This window comes from Amphiura filiformis, chromosome 16, assembly GCF_039555335.1.
Source record: "Amphiura filiformis chromosome 16, Afil_fr2py, whole genome shotgun sequence".
In the NCBI taxonomy this organism is placed as follows: Eukaryota; Metazoa; Echinodermata; class Ophiuroidea; order Amphilepidida; family Amphiuridae; genus Amphiura; species Amphiura filiformis.
The window spans coordinates 10,737,909-10,762,197 of record NC_092643.1 but is presented as its reverse complement, the minus strand read 5'-3'; the positions used below and the strand labels follow the sequence as shown (position 1 = coordinate 10,762,197).

Sequence of the window (24,289 nt, the reverse complement as noted above, 5' to 3'; positions counted from 1 at the left end):
GAACCAACTGGGGTTGTCACACGGCAGCGTTCCATGGCGGGACCGCCGAAAGTGATGCCCTGGGCCTTGGAATGGCTGCCGGCGGTCCTCCGGGACTGGCTAGCGGCTATACCGGGGTTGGGCTCGCAGTCTCTCACGGGACAGCGACCCAAGTGCAAACGGTGGCAGCTACCGAGACGAAGCCACGGCTCGACTTCAGTGGTAGCCACTATGCACGCCGCCCATAGCTGCCGTGAGTGGTCCGCCACACACAGCGACCTTGGGCGAGGCTCAAGAGGTTAGGGTAGGTAGTTTGAACAGCCTGGCTGATCAACAACCCACTTATGTCCTCGAGAGCCAGCAGAGCGTGGGTGATCCATTACAGTCAATGGGTCGACCCTCTTATGATCGATCACTATCTATTCAGCGGAGCATGGCTCCATTGATTGATACTGCCTATTCAGGTAGCGAGGTGACTGATCGGGGTATACACGCTCAGCTACCCGTGATACTAGGCAAGCTCCTTCTAGCCAAGGGACAGCCAGTATATCGGGGTACCCATACACACGGCTTGATCCTCTAGCGGGGAACGCTGTGAGGCATGGGTACAGTGGTACGCAGCCGGGAGCCCTACCGGGCACCTACGCTACAACCACGCAGGTACCGCAGTACTCGTCCTGGTTGCCACAGTCTCTGTGGCAACAGGGGGGGGGAGGCGGTGCTGGTACTGCCGCTCCATGGGGTTTCCCTGGTGGCGGATCCTTTCAGGGTCAGCTACCGACAGGGTATGCCCCGTGGTATCCGGCCGCAGGGTGGTTTCTTCCACGGTTCAGCACCGTGGCAAGTGCCGCCAGCGATGGGCAAGCAGTACCACCAGCTGTTACCCAGGCTGGGCGGCGAGTGGCTAACCCTGATACAGCTCAGGGTAGGCCGCACGCTGCTATGGCTAGGGCGACAGCAGCGAGAGCGCGCGGAGCCCGGGGTGCTATGGCTAGCATCTCGGGGTCTGGCGGGAGTACTCCCTCTTCTGCTGGTGTTCAGTTGGCTAGCCACACGGTGGCGACACCTCCCTGTCCACCTTCAGATGCCCGTCGTCAGATCTCTTCCTCATCAGAGAGTGAGTCAGAGTCTGAAGGCGAGGGAAAGGAGTCGGAAGATGAAACCAGTAGCGACTCACAGTCTGATGAGGCTGTGCAGGTAGCTTCAGGTATCCTTCCCCCGCTTCCACGTGAGGAACTCGCTAGCAATGGTCTGCCTGCGGACACCGCTGAGGTGATGAGCCGTGTGGCCCAAGGTTTGGGCCTGGCTTTCTCTCAGGAGGAGTCCATTCAGGAGGACCAGGGCATCTTTTCAGTAGGATGCCCAGCTAGCTGCGTCCACACAAGGGTCGCCTGCACTTGCATTCCCCGGCGGACCTCAAGGGTAGGTTTCAGAGGGCTGTCAGGCTCGCTGGAGCTTCGACGCCGCGTGCTTGCACGCTTCCACTGCGTGTTTCGCAGGAGGACTACGAAACCTACCTCAGGGTCCCTGACATGGATCCAGACGCTGTTAGCGCCTGCCGCTAGCGGCCAAGGCGCACGGGTCGCTTCTCCCCAGTGGGAGGAGGAGCTAAAGCTCATCGCCGCTTATCAGAGTCTCTAGCGTCGCTACCACGCTTGCCGAGCACCTCGGTAGGAAGGTAGCTTAACCACCACGGGCAACGTCGAACTCTTCCATGAGGTTAATCTGTTAGCGGTGCTAACAGCTAACCTCAACGAGAGTTCTATGGGCCTAGCCCATAGGATGTCATCTCGCCGCCGGAGAATGCCTGTCTGTCCCTCCAGTCAACTTATGGTCCGACTTTGCTGAAGCAATGAAGAAGTCAGACTCGGTGGGACAGGGGCTACTCTTTGACAGGCCTTTTGCGCCACGGTAGAGGACCGGGCAAAGAAGGCCACCAATGAGAGCACTCTGAAGAAGTCAGAGGCTGCCCTGACCAAGGGAAGGGCAGTAAGGCGAAGAAGAAGCACAAGAAGAAAAAGTCTTCTAAGCGCTCTTCAGCGCCAGCTCCGCTTCAGCAGGACGCGCACCACAGACTACACCCGAGCCGAGGCTACTCCAGCACCTCCCAAAAAACTGGGAAGCGCAAGAGTAGTGCTGGATCAGATGGCAAGCCCCCTAAGAAGAGCCGTTCTTCTAAGGGTGGCAAACCAGATCGGTCCTGAGGGCACGGGCGGTCGACAGTCCATGCCGGCAGGTTTGGACTTCCACAGGGATTCCCCTGTGGGCGGCCGCTGTGCATTACGCCCAGAGATGGCATGCCAGCTCACCGGGCGCCTGGGTATTGTCAGTGGTCAGTGGGGGTTACAGGCTGGAATTTACCAGCCACCCCGCGTGCGCCTGCACGATTCAGAGGTCCACGGTAGTGCCGCCAGACGGCCCCCAGCGTCGGGCACTACTGTCAGAGGTCACTCAGCTTCTCACGAAGCAAGCGATTGTCCCGGTCTATCCCCCTTTCACCAAGGGGTTTTGGAGCACTTTTTTTCTGGCTCCAAAGAAGACCGGCGACTGGAGGCCCATTCTGAACCTCAAGCCGCTGAACGAGTTCATCAGGCCCAAGAGGTTCAGAATGGAGACTCTCGCTTCGGTGCTAGCCTGCCCCATCAAGGGTATGTGGGCGGCATCGCTAGATCTCTCGGACGATATCTGCATGTTCCGATCGCACCTCAAGATCAGAGGTTTCTACGCTTCAAGGTACAGGGTCAAACTTACCAGTTTCGATGCCTGCCATTCGGCTTGTCCACCTCCCCAGAGTGTTTACACTCCTGGTCAGGGCGGTGGCAGCGCATCTGAAGCGCAGGGGAGTCAACATGTGTTGCTACCTGGACGATTGGTTCATTTACGGACGCACCCGCTGGAGACACAGTGTCTCGTGGAGTTAGTAGTCCGTGACGGTGCGGGACCTGGGATTTCTTATCAACGTCAAGAAATCCAATTTGGTCCCGACGCAGACACCACTATTCTTAGGGGCCCAGATCAACCTCAAGGAGGGGATCGCGGCGCCCTCACCCGAGAGGGTGACGAACATGGCGAGGTGTGCCCACTCTTGGCCGAGTCAGAGGGGCACCCGCTGTGGCATGGATGAAGGTTTTGGGCCTTATGGCCAGTATGGTAGACCTCGCACCGCACTGCCGCTTTCACATGAGGCCTATACAACTACACCTTCTAGCCTTTTACAGGCCCAGTCGTCACCCAATATCCTCGCGGTTCGATGTCGGAGATCGCGCGAGAGGAACTCTGGTGGTGGACCCATCAGCCCAATTTGACTCAAGGTGTCAGGTTTCCTGCACCAGCGTAAAAGGCCACGTAGTGACGACCGACGCGTCAAAGCTGGGCTGGGGGGCCACATCCACGGGACTCAGTCTCGGCCTATGGTCGGCCACGGAGACGGAGTTCCATATCAACCTTCTCGAACTTTGGGCAGTGGAGAGAACTCTCCAGCATTTCGAGAAGGTGATCGTGGGATCTCATATCGTTGTCCAAACAGACAACACAACCGTGGTGGCCTACCTCAACAGACAAGGGGGCACCAGGTCACCACGGTTGTGCCTGCACGCACTACGCCTGATAGGGTGGTGCAAGGCCAGGCAGATTACGTTGAGAGCGATGCACATAGCGGGAGTCACCAACATCCTCGCGGACGATCTGTCACGAGGAAAGGTGTCGGGACCTACAGAATGGTCCCTTGCTCGCAGGTCGCCCAGGACGATCTTCGAGGTGATGTACCACCCTCGATAGATTTGTTCGCATCTCATCGAAATCATCAGCTGCCGTGTACTGCTCGAGGGTCGCAGACCCACAGGCATTCGCCGTGGACGCTCTGTCCCAGAGACTGGGAGGAATGACTGCTTACGCTTTCCCCGATCTCACTGCTCGCAAGGGTAGTGACCAAGATCGGGAGGGAGGATTGCAACGTCATTCTGATAGCACCGTTCTGGCCGAAACACCTGTGGTTTCGACCGATGGTGGATCTACTAGCGGCACAGCCGCGAGTACTCCCCGAGTTACTAAATCTACTCCGGATGCCCGGAGGAGAGGTACCAAGTCTACCACTAGAGCACCTGCAGTTAGCTGCATGGCCCTTATCAGGAACGTGGCGGCGGAGGGAGGCTTTTCATCAGAAGCTGCTTCTTCATCGCCGGGGTAGACGAGAGTCTACCCTCCGTCACGTATAGTCAGCGCTTTGGCTCCCTACTACGCATGGTGCGATGAGAGAAATACATCTCCACTAGAGCCCCTGTGCCTCTAGTGGCAGATTTTCTGACAGAAAAGTTCAGGTCAGGACTTCAGCAGGCAACGATAGCCAACTACAAGTCAGCCATTCTCTCGATTCATCGGGATTTGAAGACGGGTCGACTATCAATTCAGATGGGTCCCTAAGTCTTCTTCTCGACGGTATGTTCAACGGCGCCCGCCGAAAGGAAGGTGGTCCTCCATGGGACCTCAACACAGTCTTGAGTATATTAAGGGTCCCCTTTGAGCCCCTGTCAAAAGCGACCCTTAAACACGTCACTCTTACGGCGGCCTTTCTTCTGGCGTTGGCTTCGGGACGGCGCTGCTCGGAGTTGCACGCAGTCTCAAGTCAGCCTCCGTGATTTACTAACAACGGAGCGACGCTGTTTCTTCGCCCGGATTTCCTTGCAAAAATGAGCGAAGTACATTCCGACACTCGCCTCTTCCTACCCAGTATTGGGCAGGGTTCAATCAATAGCCGAAGACAGGTTGTGGTGCCGGTGAGGGCGCTACAGCACTACCTTGGCCGAACACAAACCTTAAGAGGGGCTCATGACCGCTTATTTATCACCCACGCGAACCGCACGGTCCAGCCGCTAACAGACTCTGGCACGGTGGCTGGTCCAGGTGTTGGTGGACTCGGGCGGCAAAAGACGCCGCCCCAAGGCCCACTCAACCAGATCTATCTCATCATCGTGGGCCTACCATAGGGGCGTCCCCATTGAAGAGATTTGTCAGGCTGTGTCCTGGAAGAACCCGTCGTCCTTTTCCACGGTTTACTACAAAAACGTAAACCAACGACCAGGCGATAAGTTCACCAGGGCAGTTCTTGGGAGATAACATGGTGGTTGGGTACCAGGTGTTTTGCAGACAATCAGAATTCCAACATGGTAAGAACCAGTGTTTCTATTCTTAACCACTGCACTTTCAGTTCAGGGTTTTTGTCTGTTCACGTAGTCTTTCTGTTTCCGGCCGTGAGGGGGAAATAGTTTGACCTCGCGATTACCATGCTACCCACTCCCGATCCTTATCAGATGCTGGCCAATCTTGTACCTCCATCCGTCGGTTACTTGCTAGATCGATCTTTCAGATGTTGATGCAAGAAGTATCTTAATCAACATCGAAACGGTAAGATCGACCGGTGTACTGAGTCTAGTCCCAAACAAAAATGTTTGGTAGACTCATAACCGTGCGATCTTACCTTTCCGATGTTGATTATCCTCGACCCCGCCGCCCCTACAAGTTTGGCCGAGTAGGGGCTGCCCAAGTCGGATAAGGGATGATTATCGTGTGACGTCACCGGATGGGTGAGTCCACTCGGGGATCGGGGTTTTTGTTATTTATTCATTTATGTGGGACAAAATGACTATTGGTTTTTCCAAGATCTCGGGATCGATGCAAGAAGTATCTTAATCAACATCGGAAAGGTAAGATCGCACCGGTTATGAGTCTACCAAACATTTTTGTTTGGGACTAATTACAATCATCTTGGCAGGATGAATGGCAGTCTGCTGCTCAGATTGATGCAAGCGCCCCGGGCAAGCAACCTGTTAATGAACAACATACATGTTGCTTTGTGCTCACTTCAAAAGCACCTTTTTGTGACATGTAATCGGCCTGTTGTTATGATTGTCAGATGATTGAATCAGCCAATCAGAATCCCACTTTCGTGTTTACGCTGTGCTCAATCTCAAAATGTAAATGTAAACAGCTGCCGTTCTTCTCTGCCAGAAACTGTAAGCAAAATGAGTTATCTATAAATCATTTCAATATTAAAAACAAAGTACCCAGGTCAAAACATCCACTGGAGCACTGTTCTCACCTACAATATACTGAACATATCATCAAATTGATTGTCAGTTCTTAAGATATTGTGATGATAAGGCTGCGATCACATAGAAGTATACGGTATTCGCTATAGGAGTATGCTATGTGAACTCAGCCTGATCGAATGAGCGTATATTGTATATAGCGAATACCATATACACTATATTTCTATGTGATTGCAGCCTAATGAAATGCAAAATCACTTCATTTTGCCAGTCATTCAGTGGCTGTGTCTCAAAATATGTTGTAAGGATAAACTTGTTCTGCTTTGTTAGAAATTGACATGACACAGAAAACACAAGGCTAACTTGGTAATTGTAACAGACAAAATTATGACACAGAAAGAAGGTATATGAATTTAAAAAAGTGGAAGAACAAGTGAAAGAGAAGGAAAGAGGCTCATGCAAGAATAGATAAGAAACAAAACCAATACAAAATTGGATATTCATACGTGGTGGTAAATACTAGATTAGGGAGATTTTGGTGGTCTTGGAGGGGGGAACAAGGAAAACACATTTGATGTCTTCTAAAAGTGTGACATCCAAGGTTGTGAAGCCATAAATTATCAGAGCCATAACAATAGGCTGATGATGCAGTTAGTACTGTGAAAGCGCTCCCTGTAAGCGATCAAATTTTAGTTGTGTTGAAGTTAAACAAAAATCTTCTATTAATCTAAAACCAATACATGTGCATCTAGTATGCTTTCTGTGTTTTAAGTTGTCCAGTTCCATAGTTGTGTCACGGAGGTATAAGTGCGTTAGTGTTATAGACCTGATGGGGAAGTCCTCTTTTGGTCTATACGCTAGCGATCTCGCCTCTTAAACCCAGGGTTGTGGGTTTGAGTCCCGGCAGGACCGGAAGTGGCTCGAGGAGGTGCAGGATACTTCCGTGAGCGGTTTGTGACAGTTGTACATGTAAATGCATGGATAACAAAATCAATATTTTAACCAAATATCTCTCAATGTGCATTTCATTTTGATTTGATATGTTTAAATTGTAGCCCAATAATTTCTATCCTAATCATAATGTCATTATCCTACATTGTATTACAGGCAATATTGCAGATTAATCCCTATCACATAGATAGTTTACTACAACTCAGTGACATATGCAAGTTGCAGGAGGATGTACAGATGGCTACCGATCTTATTGGTAAGCAAGTGCAATGGGCTAATCCAGTTGAAATCCATACACCCCCTATGAAAGGCACAACCTTAATATCCCACACAGGGGGTGCAGATAATAAATGGAGTCACCCATTCAGGTAATCTCATTTGAAATTCACACTCCCTGTGTGGAAGATTAAGGTCATGCCTTCCATAGAGGGCGTATGGATTTCAACTGGAATATCCCAATCAACGCCCCTTCTCCTTTTAACCAGTTCCATTCCTCAAAGGCTGTACATGAGAATTGTGAATATCCAAACAATAATCTTGTCTTGTCTTGTAAGATTACTATCCAACACATATGGAAGGGTTGGTAGTGCTTACTTAATAGTGTACCGTATCACAAAATTTTAATTGGAATAGCCCAATCAATGCCCTTCTCCTTTCAACCAATTCCTGTACTTGTGAATTGTGTGAAACACTATGGTAAATCCAAAATATTTTTTTTGTCGCTCACAGAGGGCAAATAGTGTACCTTCGACATTTATCGGCTAAAGCCTGAAATGGAACAATAAGTGGCATTTTTAAGTTTGAGCGTTACAAAGATTTGGCCATGCAGTGATTAACATACATTTTTGGCACAATGTGTTACATGCAGGACACCAACAAATAATCTCTTTGATAATGCCACATATCTGGCCCTTTGAGGTACTAGCTGTTTGCTAATTGGGCTATTCCAGTTGAAATCCATACACCCCCTATGGAAGACATGACCATAACATCCCACACAGGGGGTGTGGATTTCACATGGAGCCACCCATTTAGGTAACCCCATTTGAAATTCACACTCCCTGTGTGGTAGATTAAGGTCCTATCTTCCATAGGGGTGTATGGATTTCAAACAGAATTGCCCAATGTGTCTCGAGGCAGATTAGGATAATGCAAATATCTGATCATCTAATTTATTTACTTCATTCATTTATTTCAGAGAGAGCATTATATTGTTTTGAGAGTAGTTTCCATCCTTTATTCAACCTTACACAAGGCAATGTGAGATTAGACTACAGGAGACCAGAGAACCGCTCATTCTTTATTGCCTTATTCAGACATCTCACATTTGTAGGACAGAGAGGGTGCAATAGGACGGCTCTAGAATTCTGCAAACTATTATTATGGTAAGTTACTAAAAGTAAGATTTAGGGCTCATATTGAAATACCCTACCACGTTTTCACACAGAAAGAAGGCAGGATTACCCTCGCTAAGCGCGCGCCTCAGGAAAGCTCGGTCATAAAATGGATGGATTATATGCATCAGTGATACACCCTGCCCAGGATTTTAACAAAAGAAGGCTAGCACAGGAAAGCTGCAGGATGGCGCACACCTTCCTGTGTAACTGGGTCGTAGAGATCAATTTCTTTTTCTGTAGAAGTTATGAAAGAGCCTTGAAATTACAAAGCATACATGTATGTATATCAAAGGAGTAAGCTGCACTATTATCATCGCTTCAGGCATTATGGTATCATTGCTTCTAGCACTTTTCTGAAAGATGTAATTAAGAGCTGCATTAATTAATTGCCACTGGGAGGATAAACCATGCTGGCAAATCTTTGTAGTTTCCCCCTATAAAATGTTTCCATAATTATAATAAAAGATGGAATTAAAAAGACTAGTTTGTGTCTGATGTCATCTGTCAATCAAACTCGAGCATGATTTGTTTACAAGTGTTGCGAGGATGAGTTGCTGAATGCGGTAGTAATACTGGGTGCCTTACGGTTAATTTTGCGCCTTCAACTATACAAACCGTCTCAAAAGTTAGGTCTTTATAGTGGGAAACTTTCTTTCTCGAAGGCACCATGTTAACAATGACTAGAAAAGTTGCTTTTTGCCTTGCAAAAGAACATAGTTTTTCGGCATTTTTTGCAATTCCCTTTCTCCGATCGGCACCAGACGAATCAATCTTCCTTTTATGTGGCATAACCAATCAAGGGTCGAAGTGAGTTTGACACCAACGTTACACGCAAACTAGTCCTTTTAATGACATATCAAGCGCCGTTGTTATGTTATATTATGTTAATTCTGTCCTAAATTAAAGATCATGTCACACATTCATATATCAAAAATGTTGCATTGTTAATGGAATATTTTGCTTGTGTTTGTTTTTCAGTCTGGACCCAGATGGCGATCCTCTTGGTACACTGTTAATGATAGATTACTATGCCCTGAAATCAGAACAGTATAACTTCTTAATAAGACTCTATAATGAATGGGAGGTAAGTTATTCAGTCTGGACCCAGATGGTGATCCTCTTGGTACACTGTTAATGATAGATTACTATGCACTGAAATCTGAACAGTATAACTTCTTAATAAGACTCTATAATGAATGGGAGGTAAGTTATTCAGTCTGGACCCAGATGGTGATCCTCTTGGTACACTGTTAATGATAGATTACTATGCACTGAAATCAGAACAGTATAACTTCTTAATAAGACTCTATAATGAATGGGAGGTAAGTTATTCAGTCTGGACCCAGGTGGTGATCCTCTTGGTACACTGTTAATGATAGATTACTATGCACTGAAATCTGAACAGTATAACTTCTTAATAAGACTCTATAATGAATGGGAGGTAAGTTATTCAGTCTGGACCCAGATGGTGATCCTCTTGGTACACTGTTAATGATAGATTACTATGCACTGAAATCAGAACAGTATAACTTCTTAATAAGACTCTATAATGAATGGGAGGTAAGTTATTCAGTCTGGACCCAGATGGTGATCCTCTTGATACACTGTTAATGATAGATTACTATGCACTGAAATCAGAACAGTATAACTTCTTAATAAGACTCTATAATGAATGGGAGGTAAGTTATTCAGTCTGGACCCAGATGGTGATCCTCTTGGTACACTGTTAATGATAGATTACTATGCCCTGAAATCAGAACAGTATAACTTCTTAATAAGACTCTATAATGAATGGGAGGTAAGTTATTCAGTCTGGACCCAGATGGTGAGCCTCTTGGTACACTGTTAATGATAGATTACTATGCCCTGAAATCAGAACAGTATAACTTTTTAATAAGACTCTATAATGAATGGGAGGTAAGTTATTCAGTCTGGACTCAGATGGTGATCCTCTTGGTACACTGTTAATGATAGATTACTATGCCCTGAAATCAGAACAGTATAACTTCTTAATAAGACTCTATAATGAATGGGAGGTAAGTTATTCAGTCTGGACCCAGATGGTGATCCTCTTGATACACTGTTAATGATAGATTACTATGCACTGAAATCAGAACAGTATAACTTCTTAATAAGACTCTATAATGAATGGGAGGTAAGTTATTCAGTCTGGACCCAGATGGTGATCCCCTTGGTACACTGTTAATGATAGATTACTATGCCCTGAAATCAGAACAGTATAACTTCTTAATAAGATTCTATAATGAATGGGAGGTAAGTTATTCAGTCTGGACCCAGATGGTGATCCTCTTGGTACACTGTTAATGATAGATTACTATGCCCTGAAATCAGAACAGTATAACTTCTTAATAAGACTCTATAATGAATGGGAGGTAAGTTATTCAGTCTGGACCCAGATGGTGAGCCTCTTGGTACACTGTTAATGATAGATTACTATGCCCTGAAATCAGAACAGTATAACTTCTTAATAAGACTCTATAATGAATGGGAGGTAAGTTATTCAGTCTGGACCCAGATGGTGATCCTCTTGGTACACTGTTAATGATAGATTACTATGCACTGAAATCAGAACAGTATAACTTCTTAATAAGACTCTATAATGAATGGGAGGTAAGTTATTCAGTCTGGACCCAGATGGTGAGCCTCTTGGTACACTGTTAATGATAGATTACTATGCACTGAAATCAGAACAGTATAACTTCTTAATAAGACTCTATAATGAATGGGAGGTAAGTTATTCAGTCTGGACTCAGATGGTGATCCTCTTGGTACACTGTTAATGATAGATTACTATGCCCTGAAATCAGAACAGTATAACTTCTTAATAAGACTCTATAATGAATGGGAGGTAAGTTATTCAGTCTGGACCCAGATGGTGATCCCCTTGGTACACTGTTAATGATAGATTACTATGCCCTGAAATCAGAACAGTATAACTTCTTAATAAGATTCTATAATGATTGGGAGGTAAGTTATTCAGTCTGGACCCAGATGGTGATCCCCTTGGTACACTGTTAATGATAGATTACTATGCCCTGAAATCAGAACAGTATAACTTCTTAATAAGACTCTATAATGAATGGGAGGTAAGTTATTCAGTCTGGACCCAGATGGTGATCCTCTTGGTACACTGTTAATGATAGATTACTACAATGTATGCCCTGAAATCAGAACAGTATAACTTCTTAATAAGACTCTAATGAATGGGAGGTAAGTTATTCAGTCTGGGTTTCAACTGGCGCCTTTGATCACCTCAACTAGATATAGCTTTCATGCAACTTTGTTGAAGATTTATGTAGATGTAATGGGAATCCAGTAAATGTCAATATGATTTTCTGGTGAACAAACAAACAATCCCAGTATGTACAATTCCCCATTGATGAAGTATGAAACAGGATAAAGTGCAATCAAACTTGGTTTAGTCCTGCACTGTTTAACCAATAAAATAAAATATATTAAGGCCTTGAAGGATATGTTTTATTTTAGACACTGGCTATGGGGACCCTTGTTTGCATTGACCACAATACAAATTCAATTTATTAAAATCCTCCTGTTTCATTAACCCTCCATTTGTTTCTTAAACTTAACACAAATGTTTCTTATATGGCTTTTGACTTATTTCAGGCACACAGGAACCTTTCTCAATTACCCAACTTTGCCTTCTCAATAGCCTTGGCCTACTTCCATAGTAGTGTGAATGGTAATACGTCTAAAGCTGACGATATGCTACAGAATGCTCTCATCATGTTCCCATCGGTAAGTTGATGCTGAGTATCCATCAGTGTTTTAGCTAGTCAGTTTGTCATTTTGTCTGTCCATGTTTGTCCCTGAGACAGGCACAATAAGGTGTTGTTTAATCAGTAGAAAACAAAAGAAGATCTATGCTTAACTCTCTTCACGCGGGTGTTGACTGCAGACGACATGTTTAAAAAAAAAAATCAAAATTCAAAAATTTCAGAAATGTAACTTTTCATGACCATATTTAGAATCAGCATGACAAATGCATTAAAATGAGTACAAACAAGCCTAGTATTAGTACAGAAGATCTTAAGATAGCTCTTGATATTTTGAGAAAATATCTCAGAACTTCAGCTTTTTTTCCGTTGAAGCGCATGGCTAGCACGCAGAGCATTAATAAGCATAGATCTTCTTTTGTTTTCTAATTGCTTATCATAATATCACAATATTGCTTTAATTATGTAAAAGAAAGGCTAGGACTTGTCGTACAAGTCTTGATTTAATTTGTAGCTAATATATTTTACTTAGAGATGATTTTCCATTTATTTTCCATCTCTTCTAGGTCCTGATGCTGTTATTAGATAAGTGTAGCATACAACCAGATCCACAAGTCAGTAAGCATCAATTCTTTGGTCCAGCTAATCAAGTCAAGTAAGTTTCATGAGTGGTTGCTCATGACGATGATGATGATGATGACATCCGGGCTTGTTCCCCTTTTTTGATTTTGTGATGTGCTGGAAAAATGTCACATATAACAACAATATACTGCATATTCATAGGTTTTGGCCCATTTTTGTCCCTGTTGTGATGTCCCCATTGTGACGCCCGACCAAGAAAATGGTAAACTTTTAACTCCCTAATACCGTACTGACTCGAGTATAGTCCCACCCCGTTTTGGGGTGAACATTTTTCAAAATTGGGGGGTGGGATTATACTCGAAAAAAAAAAAAAAAATGCATACAAATTCAATGCATTTTGAAATCATTAATAGAGTATGACATGAGTACAAATTTATTCAAAACACATAGGCCTACAATTTTTTTTAAAAATCAACCATGCATTTAGCTCTAGGTCCAGGGACACTCCAAAGCCAAAAAAATAAATAACTTGAAAAATGAAAAAAAAATCTGAAATTTTCGAAAATTTGAGGGTGGGACTTAACTCGAAGGTGGGACTATACTTGCGTCAGTACGGTAATTGAAAAAAAGAAAGAAATGAGGAACAAGGACAAAATCTGTGTTTTGCCTTGATGCTTTAAAATTTATTTGATGTAGCTAGAGCTCTAATGTGTAGAGGTTGTCCTCTTTTCACTTCTATCAAAATATAAATATATGAAAATCCACACATCACAATTATTGTAAACTAAAAGTCTGATCACATTTTCTTGAAAAATTTATGTTCTTTAAATGTAGCCAAAATTTTCTTATAATAGTAGACAGCAATAATTCCTAAGATTATATTATTTTGTCCAAAGGATGTGTTACTCTGAAAAGCCTAATATACCGTGTGTCGTAAGTCTGTTCCTCCCCCCATAAGAAAACCACTTTAACATGCTTTAAATTACAATTACACAATTAATTTGATATTAATTTGTTACTGGTTATTGTTTTAGATTAAAATAAATGTCACTTAAAAATTTATTTGAAGTTGTTGTCTCTTTACATACATATAAAATCAGCTCTAAAAATCTAGAACAACGGCCGACACATTTTTTCGCTGCAATGAGCCTTAGGGTTCATTGCAGCTAGTAGCCCAAAGGCAAATAAACAGAGGGGTACTTCCATATTGATGCTACGCCCAGGGAAGTCAGAATATAGGCAGAACGGACTTACGACACACCGTATAGTATCTAGTAACAGGTGCAAGTCACTCTCTAGGAGCTTTTGTAATAGAAGAACATTTATTACTGGAAATTGCTGCATGTGTATTATGAATTAATAAAAATAAAATGAGAAATGATTGTTTCTTTTCTCATTTCATACTTCAGTCAACCAGCAGCACTCAATCAATTGGTGGCGCTGTTTGTGGGTCGCAGTTTTGCAGTATGGAAAGAACCAGAGGTAGTGACTTGGTTAGAAGCAAATGTGAAGAAAGTGTTATCCAAGGTGGATAAAAATGACAGGCGAGTCAAGGACTACAAGCAGAAGTAAGTGATAGGATAAAAAAGAGAGAAACAGAAACTAGTTTTTGTCTGATGATCCTGTCAATCAAAACTCCACATGGCCTGTGATTGGTTATTAGCACGTAAAATGGGAAGTATTTATCTAGGGCCTTCTTGGAGAAAAGGAATTGCTGAAAATGGTGAACGATGTCAGTACTTTACAAGGCAAAAAGGAACTTTTCTAGACATTGTTGACATGGTGCTTTTAAGAAAGAAAATTTCCTATTACTTAGACCTAACTTGTGAGACAGTTTGTATCTTTGACGATGAAAAACTAACCACAGGGCATGCTTTTTCTACCATGTTTAAAAATTTCAATCATTGCAAAAAATTGTAAAAAACGTATCTGAGGTTGATTGACTGCTGATGCAAGATGCGTACAAGTTTCTTTTTCTCTGACTTTGTTTTGGTCATTCAATGTTTTGTGTGATTAGTTCAAGAAGGTCTCTCATCTGCAATAGTTGCCAGTGCAGTGGTCATATATTTAGATGTGTACAATTATAGAATGCAGAAATTGTCAGAGCAGCTGTTGCAGATAGGGCCTTCTTGTACAAACCTCTTGATTTGTATATATACCAAAGTGCTTGGAGCTGCCCCCTGGACCCACACCTGGGAGAAGCCCTTGGAATCCACCAGAGGCCCACAATCAAGCCCATGAACCCCATACGTTAGTCAATCCCCTTTGCTCTCACTATGGACCATGATAACTTCATCTCAATGGCATAGTCCAACAACCTCAATTAAACAATCATAGTGCAAAATTTGACCTCAAGTTGCAGAGTATGAGTTTTAGTACCCAAATTTTGAAAGGTTATTCAATGAATGTACAAATGTATTGGGGTTAAAGAACTGTGCCCTGATAGATGAGCATGTTGTGGATCCTAGTGTCTCATGGATATAGTGATGCTTTAGAATTATCTGCATTTTAAAGTGGCACTTTGAAGAATTTTGTTTAGAACCATGATATAAACCATTTAGTAACAATCAAGTATTTTAAGCTAAGAGACAGGTAGATAGATAGTAAGAGAAACTTGGACAGAAAAAGAGAGCGAAAGAGAGAGATAGCGATTGAAAGAAGGAGAGAAGAAAAGAGACAATGTTGTTTGTTATTATTTACTTTAACTGATTCTTTTTTTGTGTAAATTTGTAGGAGACTAAGTCGTTACCAAGGTGCACCTAGGAATATCTACCGTCATATCCTCATAGCGGAGATCAAAGATGCCACAGTCAATCTACCAGCAGAACTAGCTGGTACACCTGTCATGTCATATGATCCTCTACCACCCAAGGATTCTATTACATCCTATGAGAGACCACCAAGGTAGGTAGATATCCTCATAGCAGAGATCAAAGATGCCACAGTCAATCTACCAGCAGAACTAGCTGGCACACCTGTCATGTCATATGATCCTCTACCACCCAAGGATTCTATTACATCCTATGAGAGACCACCAAGGTAGGTAGATATCCTCATAGCAGAGATCAAAGATGCTACAGTCAATCTACCAGCAGAACTAGCTGGCACACCTGTCATGTCATATGATCCTGATCCTCTACCACCCAAGGATTCTATTACATCCTATGAGAGACCACCAAGGTAGGTATATATCCTCATAGCAGAGATCAAAGATGCTACAGTCAATCTACCAGCAGAACTAGCTGGCACACCTGTCATGTCATATGATCCTCTACCACCCAAGGACTCTATTACATCCTATGAGAGACCACCAAGGTAGGTATATATCCTCATAGCAGAGATCAAAGATGCTACAGTCAATCTACCAGCAGAACTAGCTGGCACACCTGTCATGTCATATGATCCTCTACCACCCAAGGATTCTATTACATCCTATGAGAGACCACCAAGGTAGGTATATATCCTCATAGCAGAGATCAAAGATGCCACAGTCAATCTACCAGCAGAACTAGCTGGCACACCTGTCATGTCATATGATCCTCTACCACCCAAGGATTCTATTACATCGTATGAGAGACCACCAAGGTAGGTATATATCCTCATAGCAGAGATCAAAGATGCTACAGTCAATCTACCAGCAGAACTAGCTGGCACACCTGTCATGTCATATGATCCTCTACCACCCAAGGATTCTATTACATCCTATGAGAGACCACCAAGGTAGGTAGATATCCTCATAGCAGAGATCAAAGATGCCACAGTCAATCTACCAGCAGAACTAGCTGGTACACCTGTTATGTCATATGATCCATTACCACCCAAGGATTCTATTACATCCTATGAGAGACCACCAAGGTAGGTAGATATCCTCATAGCAGAGATCAAAGATGCCGCCCACAGTCAATCTACCAGCAGAACTAGCTGGTACACCTGTCATGTCATATGATCCTCTACCACCCAAGGATTCTATTACATCCTATGAGAGACCACCAAGGTAGGTCATAGCAGAGATCAAAGATGCCACAGTCAATCTACCAGCAGAACTAGCTGGCACACCTGTCATGTCATATGATCCTCTACCACCCAAGGATTCTATTACATCATATGAGAGACCACCAAGGTAGGTATATCCTCATAGCTGAGATCAAAGATGCCACAGTCAATCTACCAGCAGAACTAGCTGGCACACCTGTCATGTCATATGATCCATTACCACCCAAGGATTCTATTACATCCTATGAGAGACCACTAAGGTAGGTAGATATCCTCATAGCTGAGATCAAAGATGCCACAGTCAATCTACCAGCAGAACTAGCTGGCACACCTGTCATGTCATATGATCCATTACCACCCAAGGATTCTATTACATCCTATGAGAGACCACTAAGGTAGGTAGATATCCTCATAGCTGAGATCAAAGATGCCACAGTCAATCTACCAGCAGAACTAGCTGGTACACCTGTCATGTCATATGATCCTCTACCACCCAAGGATTCTATTACATCCTATGAGAGACCACCAAGGTAGGTTTATCCTCATAGCTGAGATCAAAGATGCCACAGTCAATCTACCAGCAGAACTAGCTGGCACACCTGTCATGTCATATGATCCTCTACCACCCAAGGATTCTATTACATCATATGAGAGACCACCAAGGTAGGTAGATATCCTCATAGCTGAGATCAAAGATGCTACAGTCAATCTACCAGCAGAACTAGCTGGCACACCTGTCATGTCATATGATCCATTACCACCCAAGGATTCTATTACATCCTATGAGAGACCACTAAGGTAGGTAGATATCCTCATAGCAGAGATCAAAGATGCCACAGTCAATCTACCAGCAGAACTAGCTGGCACACCTGTCATGTCATATGATCCCTCTACCACCCAAGGATTCTATTACATCATATGAGAGACCACCAAGGTAGGTAGATATCCTCATAGCTGAGATCAAAGATGCTACAGTCAATCTACCAGCAGAACTAGCTGGCACACCTGTCATGTCATATGATCCTCTACCACCCAAGGATTCTATTACATCATATGAGAGGCCACCGAGGTAGGTATATATCCTCATAGCTGAGATCAAAGATGCTACAGTCAATCTACCAGCAGAACTAGCTGGCACACCTGTCATGTCATATGATCCTCTACCACCCAAGGATTCTATTACATCATATGAGAGACCACCAAGGTAGGTAGATATCCTCATAGCTGAGATCAAAGATGCTACAGTCAATCTACCAGCAGAACTAGCTGGCACACCTGTCATGTCATATGATCCATTACCACCCAAGGATTCTATTACATCCTATGAGAGACCACTAAGGTAGGTAGATATCCTCATAGCAGAGATCAAAGATGCCACAGTCAATCTTCCAGCAGAACTAGCTGGCACACCTGTCATGTCATATGATCCTCTACCACCCAAGGATTCTATTACATCATATGAGAGACCACCAAGGTAGGTAGATATCCTCATAGCTGAGATCAAAGATGCTACAGTCAATCTACCAGCAGAACTAGCTGGCATACCTGTCATGTCATATGATCCTCTACCACCCAAGGATTCTATTACATCCTATGAGAGACCACCAAGGTAGGTAGATATCCTCATAGCTGAGATCAAAGATGCTACAGTCAATCTACCAGCAGAACTAGCTGGTACACCTGTCATGTCATATGATCCTCTACCACCCAAGGATTCTATTACATCGTATGAGAGACCACCAAGGTAGGTATATATCCTCATAGCAGAGATCAAAGATGCCACAGTCAATCTACCAGCAGAACTAGCTGGTACACCTGTTATGTCATATGATCCTCTACCACCCAAGGATTCTATTACATCCTATGAGAGACCACCAAGGTAGGTAGATATCCTCATAGCAGAGATCAAAGATGCTACAGTCAATCTACCAGCAGAACTAGCTGGTACACCTGTCATGTCATATGATCCATTACCACCCAAGGATTCTATTACATCCTATGAGAGACCACCAAGGTAGGTAGATATCCTCATAGCTGAGATCAAAGATGCTACAGTCAATCTACCAGCAGAACTAGCTGGCACACCTGTCATGTCATATGATCCATTACCACCCAAGGATTCTATTACATGCTATGAGAGACCACCAAGGTAGGTAGATATCCTCATAGCAGAGATCAAAGATGCCACAGTCAATCTACCAGCAGAACTAGCTGGCATACCTGTCATGTCATATGATCCATTACCACCCAAGGATTCTATTACATCGTATGAAAGACCACCAAGGTAGGTAGATATCCTCATAGCTGAGATCAAAGATGCTACAGTCAATCTACCAGCAGAACTAGCTGGTACACCTGTCATGTCATATGATCCTCTACCACCCAAGGATTCTATTACATCATATGAGAGACCACCAAGGTAGGTATTTGGTTCAAGTCGTCAAATTGTTTGGTTATTGTTGCTGCACGCATCAATAAGGACCAAACTTATGCTTCCGAAAGGTCACAAAAGCCCACACCAGTCATACATTATGCAAAGCAAACTTAGCGAAGGTGCTGCTCCTATAAACATATGTATGCCATTCTATATCAATCCATGTCATGAGTCCCTTGTAGCCCAATGATCCTGTCTCAGTAGCCCTAGGTTAGGAAAAACACCAAAAAACACAGCAGGCATTCTTTGAACAAGTTCATTAGGAATGTTGATATCAACTGTGAATTTTGTTCATTTTAAACAATTCCAAGTAAAAACGAGGTGATTTACGTTTTTAGTGACGTTTCACCACTACACTAGTGGCTTCATCAGACTGGCAACTCATCACATCTGACTGCTTGATTTTATAGGCAACAGGATGCACCGTGGAGGGTGTGATGAGTTGATCAAAGATGTTGTTGAGTGCGTAGGCCTATTAGAGAAAGCTTTTTCCACAGCCCCGGTAGCCTGCCGCCCGCGTCTCTGGAAAAGATATGTAGATGACGTGTTGGAAATAGTACGTAAAGGTGACTGCCCCAGTTCCTACATTGGTGAAACTGGTCGCCCCTTTGGCATCCGACTCAAATAGCACCAGAAAGAGGTGGAGAAATTTGAATCAAAACCATTATCTCGAGCAAAACGCAAATCATCTGTCACAGACATTCACAAATCCGCCATCACTGATCATGTGGCCTCTACAAATCACTCCATCAATTGGGAGGACTCAAAAGTTATTGATCGTGAAGCCGACAAGATCACCAGGTGGCTGAAAGAAGCCATCTGGATCCGCCGAAAAGGACATGACACTCTAAACAAGGACGAGGGGGCCTACACACTCAACAACATCTTTGACCAACTCATCACACCCTGTTGCCTATAAAAGCAAGCAGTCAGATGTGACGAGTTGCTAGTCTGATGAAGCCACTAGTGTAGGGGTGAAACATCACTAAAAACATGAGTGAATCACCTCGTTTTTACTTGGAATTGTTCAAAATGAACAAAATTCACAGCAGGCATAGCGCATATTATATATAAATAGCCCAATTCAGTGACCGAAGTGCAATGTTGGCATTGTTACAAACTATACTATGGTGGGCATACAAAAGACCAAAAGTGATATTATTTTAAGAACACTGAGCCTGATAGAGTTCCTAATTGTATAATGGTTTGGTAATCAGTTTCACTTTGTTCTTTGGGCAACCTCATTATAGGACAGCCGATCCTTGATTATACATCAATTTACTATTATTTATGCCCAAATGAGTGATTTCAAGCTGTGTGCTACTAAAATACACCCAAACTTTGGGCTCTTGAGATCTCTTACCGTTGCCAAATTGTTACAGCTTGGACCTTGATATGCAGTGATTTGATGTGTAGTTTGTCAGTAATTCATTAGGAACAGTACTATGTTCTCAAATGACCTTTTTGGGCACAGAATTTGTACAATTGTTGAACAGTTCATTCATTCATTCATTATGACTACAAGGTGTCCCAGAATGATTTATACCGTGTTTGAACAAATTACCAAAAATATATAGTCAACAGTGTATCTAATCTCAATAAGTGCAATACAATGCCACACATGTCTCCTACTTATTCTGTGACTTTCATGGAAATAGCTTAATTCGTTTGTGCGTGACATTGCTATTACTGAAATTGGACAAAAACGGCATGTGTGTAATTTACAGTGCAAACATCATAACACACGGATTCTTTATCACCATCGTCCAGCCGCACTGTGCAATATTTTGGAGAAATCATACATTCTTTTATAGGAAATACACCAAATTTGGCACAGATGTAGAGCTTACAATGCTAAATAATTCTTGATATGGAATTAAGTGAAACATTTCAATATGACATCAGATATTTAGGTTGAAAAACATACTTTTTATGTGATTTTTACCAAACTTTTTACTCAAAAATGTCATTATTACAGAGGATATAATTTCCTCAAGCATCCTCCGCAGTAAAAGTTTATCTTCTTCGTCACGTAGCTGTGGGTTTGCCAATATACTGTGGACATAAATGCATGCTGTGACACTAAGGACGAACCTTCTCTATACTCTTATGAAAATTTCAATTGATGAAACTCACACACCGCAATAACTGGCTTCAAAACTGCCGCCAAAGAAAGAATAGTTTAAGGTCACTCAAGCATAGCAAATCCTTTATTCCATACAAAGATTGCTTCGTAACATCATAAATAAACGCTAGATATCGACTATTTAGTAGAAGTAAGAACAGGACTCAACAAATATACTGCATAATATTTTCAAAATAACATTTACAGATTTTCAAAATAGGTTGTTTTGTCAAAACTTGGAATTCACCATTTTTACGCAATCCTCTCTAACTTCTACTAGAAACCTCCAATCTCTAAAATCTAACAAATCTGAGAAAGCTAAATATATGTAGAACTTAAAATGCAAAACAATATGACCAATAGAAATGCCGTTCATACCTAAAAAATTCCATCTTTCCCGGTATAAATCATTCTGGGACACCCTGTATAACCTTTTGTTATTGTTTTTATTAAACAGGGCAGCCTGGAGTAGTCTTGGAAGAGAAAACAATGTTGTCACCGAATTCTTGCGCTCACTAATGCCTACATACCTACCTCCTGTAAGTCTATACTTTCAAGTTTCATGATGAAAACAAAGCACATTTTTTGTTTGTATATTGTTTGACGATTTTCTTCGGGATTTGGGAAAAGGTTAAAGGGTATTGGACCTCCACCATTGTCTGGAATTGTCTGTATTTTTTCCTCTGGAAAATTACATTGGCCCAAAACAAACCCCTCTGATTTCCCGCAATGACATCAAAACAGATAGTGCGCAGTTATCAAATTGTCTAAATAGAACTACTCTATAGTGTGATATTAATTTCATTAATATTTAACAAGCATGAAACATTTTGTGTGCCTCTGTTCAAAATTTATTAGTTATCAGTGTTTTTAAAAAATATCACAATTTCTATTTCCAGCCTCCTGGCTCTACCACCACAGATGCACCCATGTTGGACATGAACACAGAGCAAGAGGGCGCTATTGGTGGATACATGGCACCCAACACAGATATGCGACAAGGCATCACTAACGTAATGGATGCTATGAGGAATCTATTAAGAACTTTACCGAGAGGAGAGGGTGAGGAGGAAGATGAAGAGGATGGAGAAATAATTGAGGAGTTTGACTAAGCTATAACTTGCTTCATCTCAAGTTCGGTAGTGATGTACAGGCGTATTTCGCTTGCCACGGTATTGAATCACACACATTAAGTTAAATGGCCTGAGTGTACACGCACACGTACAAGGGCGGTTTGTTGGCACGCTTGCGGTGCAACTGCAAACATGAGGTGAACCAAATTATAGGAAAGCGTTTTAGAAAATTGTTTCATGGACAAATTCTCCATTTGCTGTTGCCCATAAATTCATCTTGAATTTAACGTCAAGTATATAAAGATGGTGAACAAGAAATTTCAGTAATTTGTATCCTTGTGAGCGAAAATACATCTCAGCAATTTGGTACTTCACAATATGACATTAATGGAAAGAAAAGTGCAAATGTTCATCATTTTTTCAGCACACAGATTTTGTCAAATTTACCATCTCTTACATATCAATCTCTTGACATCAATCTCTTACACAGAACATACCACATGCTTGATTTCACATTGATTATGTGTGCCATATTTAGAAGTTAAGGTGGTACTATACCCCTTGATAAATTTGTGACTATTTTTGCATTTTTCTCAAAAAATAATAACATACTGGTTATAGGGGCAAGGAATCCAGTTACTACATTGGAATTTCAGTAACTCAAAACAAGCGGTACTTTATTTATGATAAGAAAAGAAGTACTGCTAGAATGTACCTCATTTCTTTAAAACATATATAATGAACCACTTGTCTTGAATCACTGAAATTTCAGTGAAGTAATTAGATTCCTTGCCCCTATAATATACATAAATTTTGTTACTAGTGTGTAGTTATTTTTTGAGAAAAATGCAAAATTACTCACAAAATTTATCAGGGGGTGTAGTACCACCTTAAATGCATTATGGTATATTCATACACTCCTATAGATGAGCTTGTGGTTTTAAAATTCCCGCCACATCATATAAGACTATTGAACAGTGTAGTGGTTGCATGGGGTTCACTCAAGCATAAAGATATACCAGTCTCTTGCCTTTGTTGATAAACATTGAGGTCAACTCATCTATATCAAAGCAGCCAATCAGAAAACCGGTTGAAAAGTATGCGGAGTGCATTGATTGTGTATAATGTGCACTCAGTGTACTGCGTGCAGTGCTTTCCCGTGTATTCGCGTTGTGCAGGATTGATTAATTTTGCAGGCGGTTTGATTTTTTTTTATTTGGTTCTATTTTACAACATTTTTAGTGATTATTTTGTTATACAGCAAAAATCACATGTTTTTTTTTTTTTCTTCTTGTGTATGCATGCAGTGCCGCCGACAAGGGGGGTTAAGGGGTTACATTACCATGGGGTCCTAGAGGGCCCATAGAAATAAAGCATACCTTAATGGGCCCATAAAAGCAAAGAAAAGAGACCTCATGGACCCGTTCAAAAGGGGGCCCTAACGTTCATTTTACCCCCGGGCCTGTAATGGCTCTCGGCGGCACTGCGTGTATGAAATAGGTTAATGAACGCATACTTGTGCTGATGGTGCATCTAATGCACTCCCCCTTCAGGGCTTGTGTATTAGACGCATCAACATCAACGTGTGTGCATTATTTCGTCTAATTTCTCTCCCAACAAGTAATACGCGTTCATTAACCTATAATTGTCAAATGCTTAATTACCGGCTGTATCAAACAAAATGATTGTTACCTGTCAGTTTTGATGTTTATAGAGGCCGTCAGCTTTTCGCCATCTTGTGGGTACAAATGATACGCGTGTTCATGCGTTGGACACTACGCGCAGGGCGCAGCTTGCCACGCAGCTGTTATCACGCATCGACACTAGTGTTTTTTCTGTTCACACATAAAAATCGAACGACCATCGCAGCGTGTACCCACAAGATGGCGGCATATGACGTCACGCTGACGGCCTCTATTGAGCAACCTGCTTTACCAAATACATCATTGGGTTCTC

The 24,289-nt window shown here is 42.8% G+C and overlaps 1 protein-coding gene across 1 annotated transcript in view; it reads left to right on the top strand.

Annotated features, from left to right (window-relative positions):
- The window catches only part of LOC140135550 (ribosome quality control complex subunit TCF25-like), a 32,603-nt gene extending 9,709 nt beyond the window's left edge, over nucleotides 1-22,894 (top strand). Inside the window, exons 7-16 of the mRNA XM_072157087.1 lie at nucleotides 7,131-7,230; nucleotides 8,173-8,359; nucleotides 9,350-9,455; nucleotides 12,017-12,148; nucleotides 12,693-12,781; nucleotides 14,118-14,276; nucleotides 15,442-15,612; nucleotides 19,546-19,560; nucleotides 21,730-21,799; nucleotides 22,160-22,894. Coding sequence (XP_072013188.1) covers nucleotides 7,131-7,230; nucleotides 8,173-8,359; nucleotides 9,350-9,455; nucleotides 12,017-12,148; nucleotides 12,693-12,781; nucleotides 14,118-14,276; nucleotides 15,442-15,612; nucleotides 19,546-19,560; nucleotides 21,730-21,799; nucleotides 22,160-22,372 — 1,242 coding nt within the window. The 3' untranslated portion in view covers nucleotides 22,373-22,894. The remainder of the gene's footprint in view (nucleotides 1-7,130; nucleotides 7,231-8,172; nucleotides 8,360-9,349; nucleotides 9,456-12,016; nucleotides 12,149-12,692; nucleotides 12,782-14,117; nucleotides 14,277-15,441; nucleotides 15,613-19,545; nucleotides 19,561-21,729; nucleotides 21,800-22,159) is intronic.
- The last annotated feature ends 1,395 nt before the right edge of the window (nucleotides 22,895-24,289 follow it).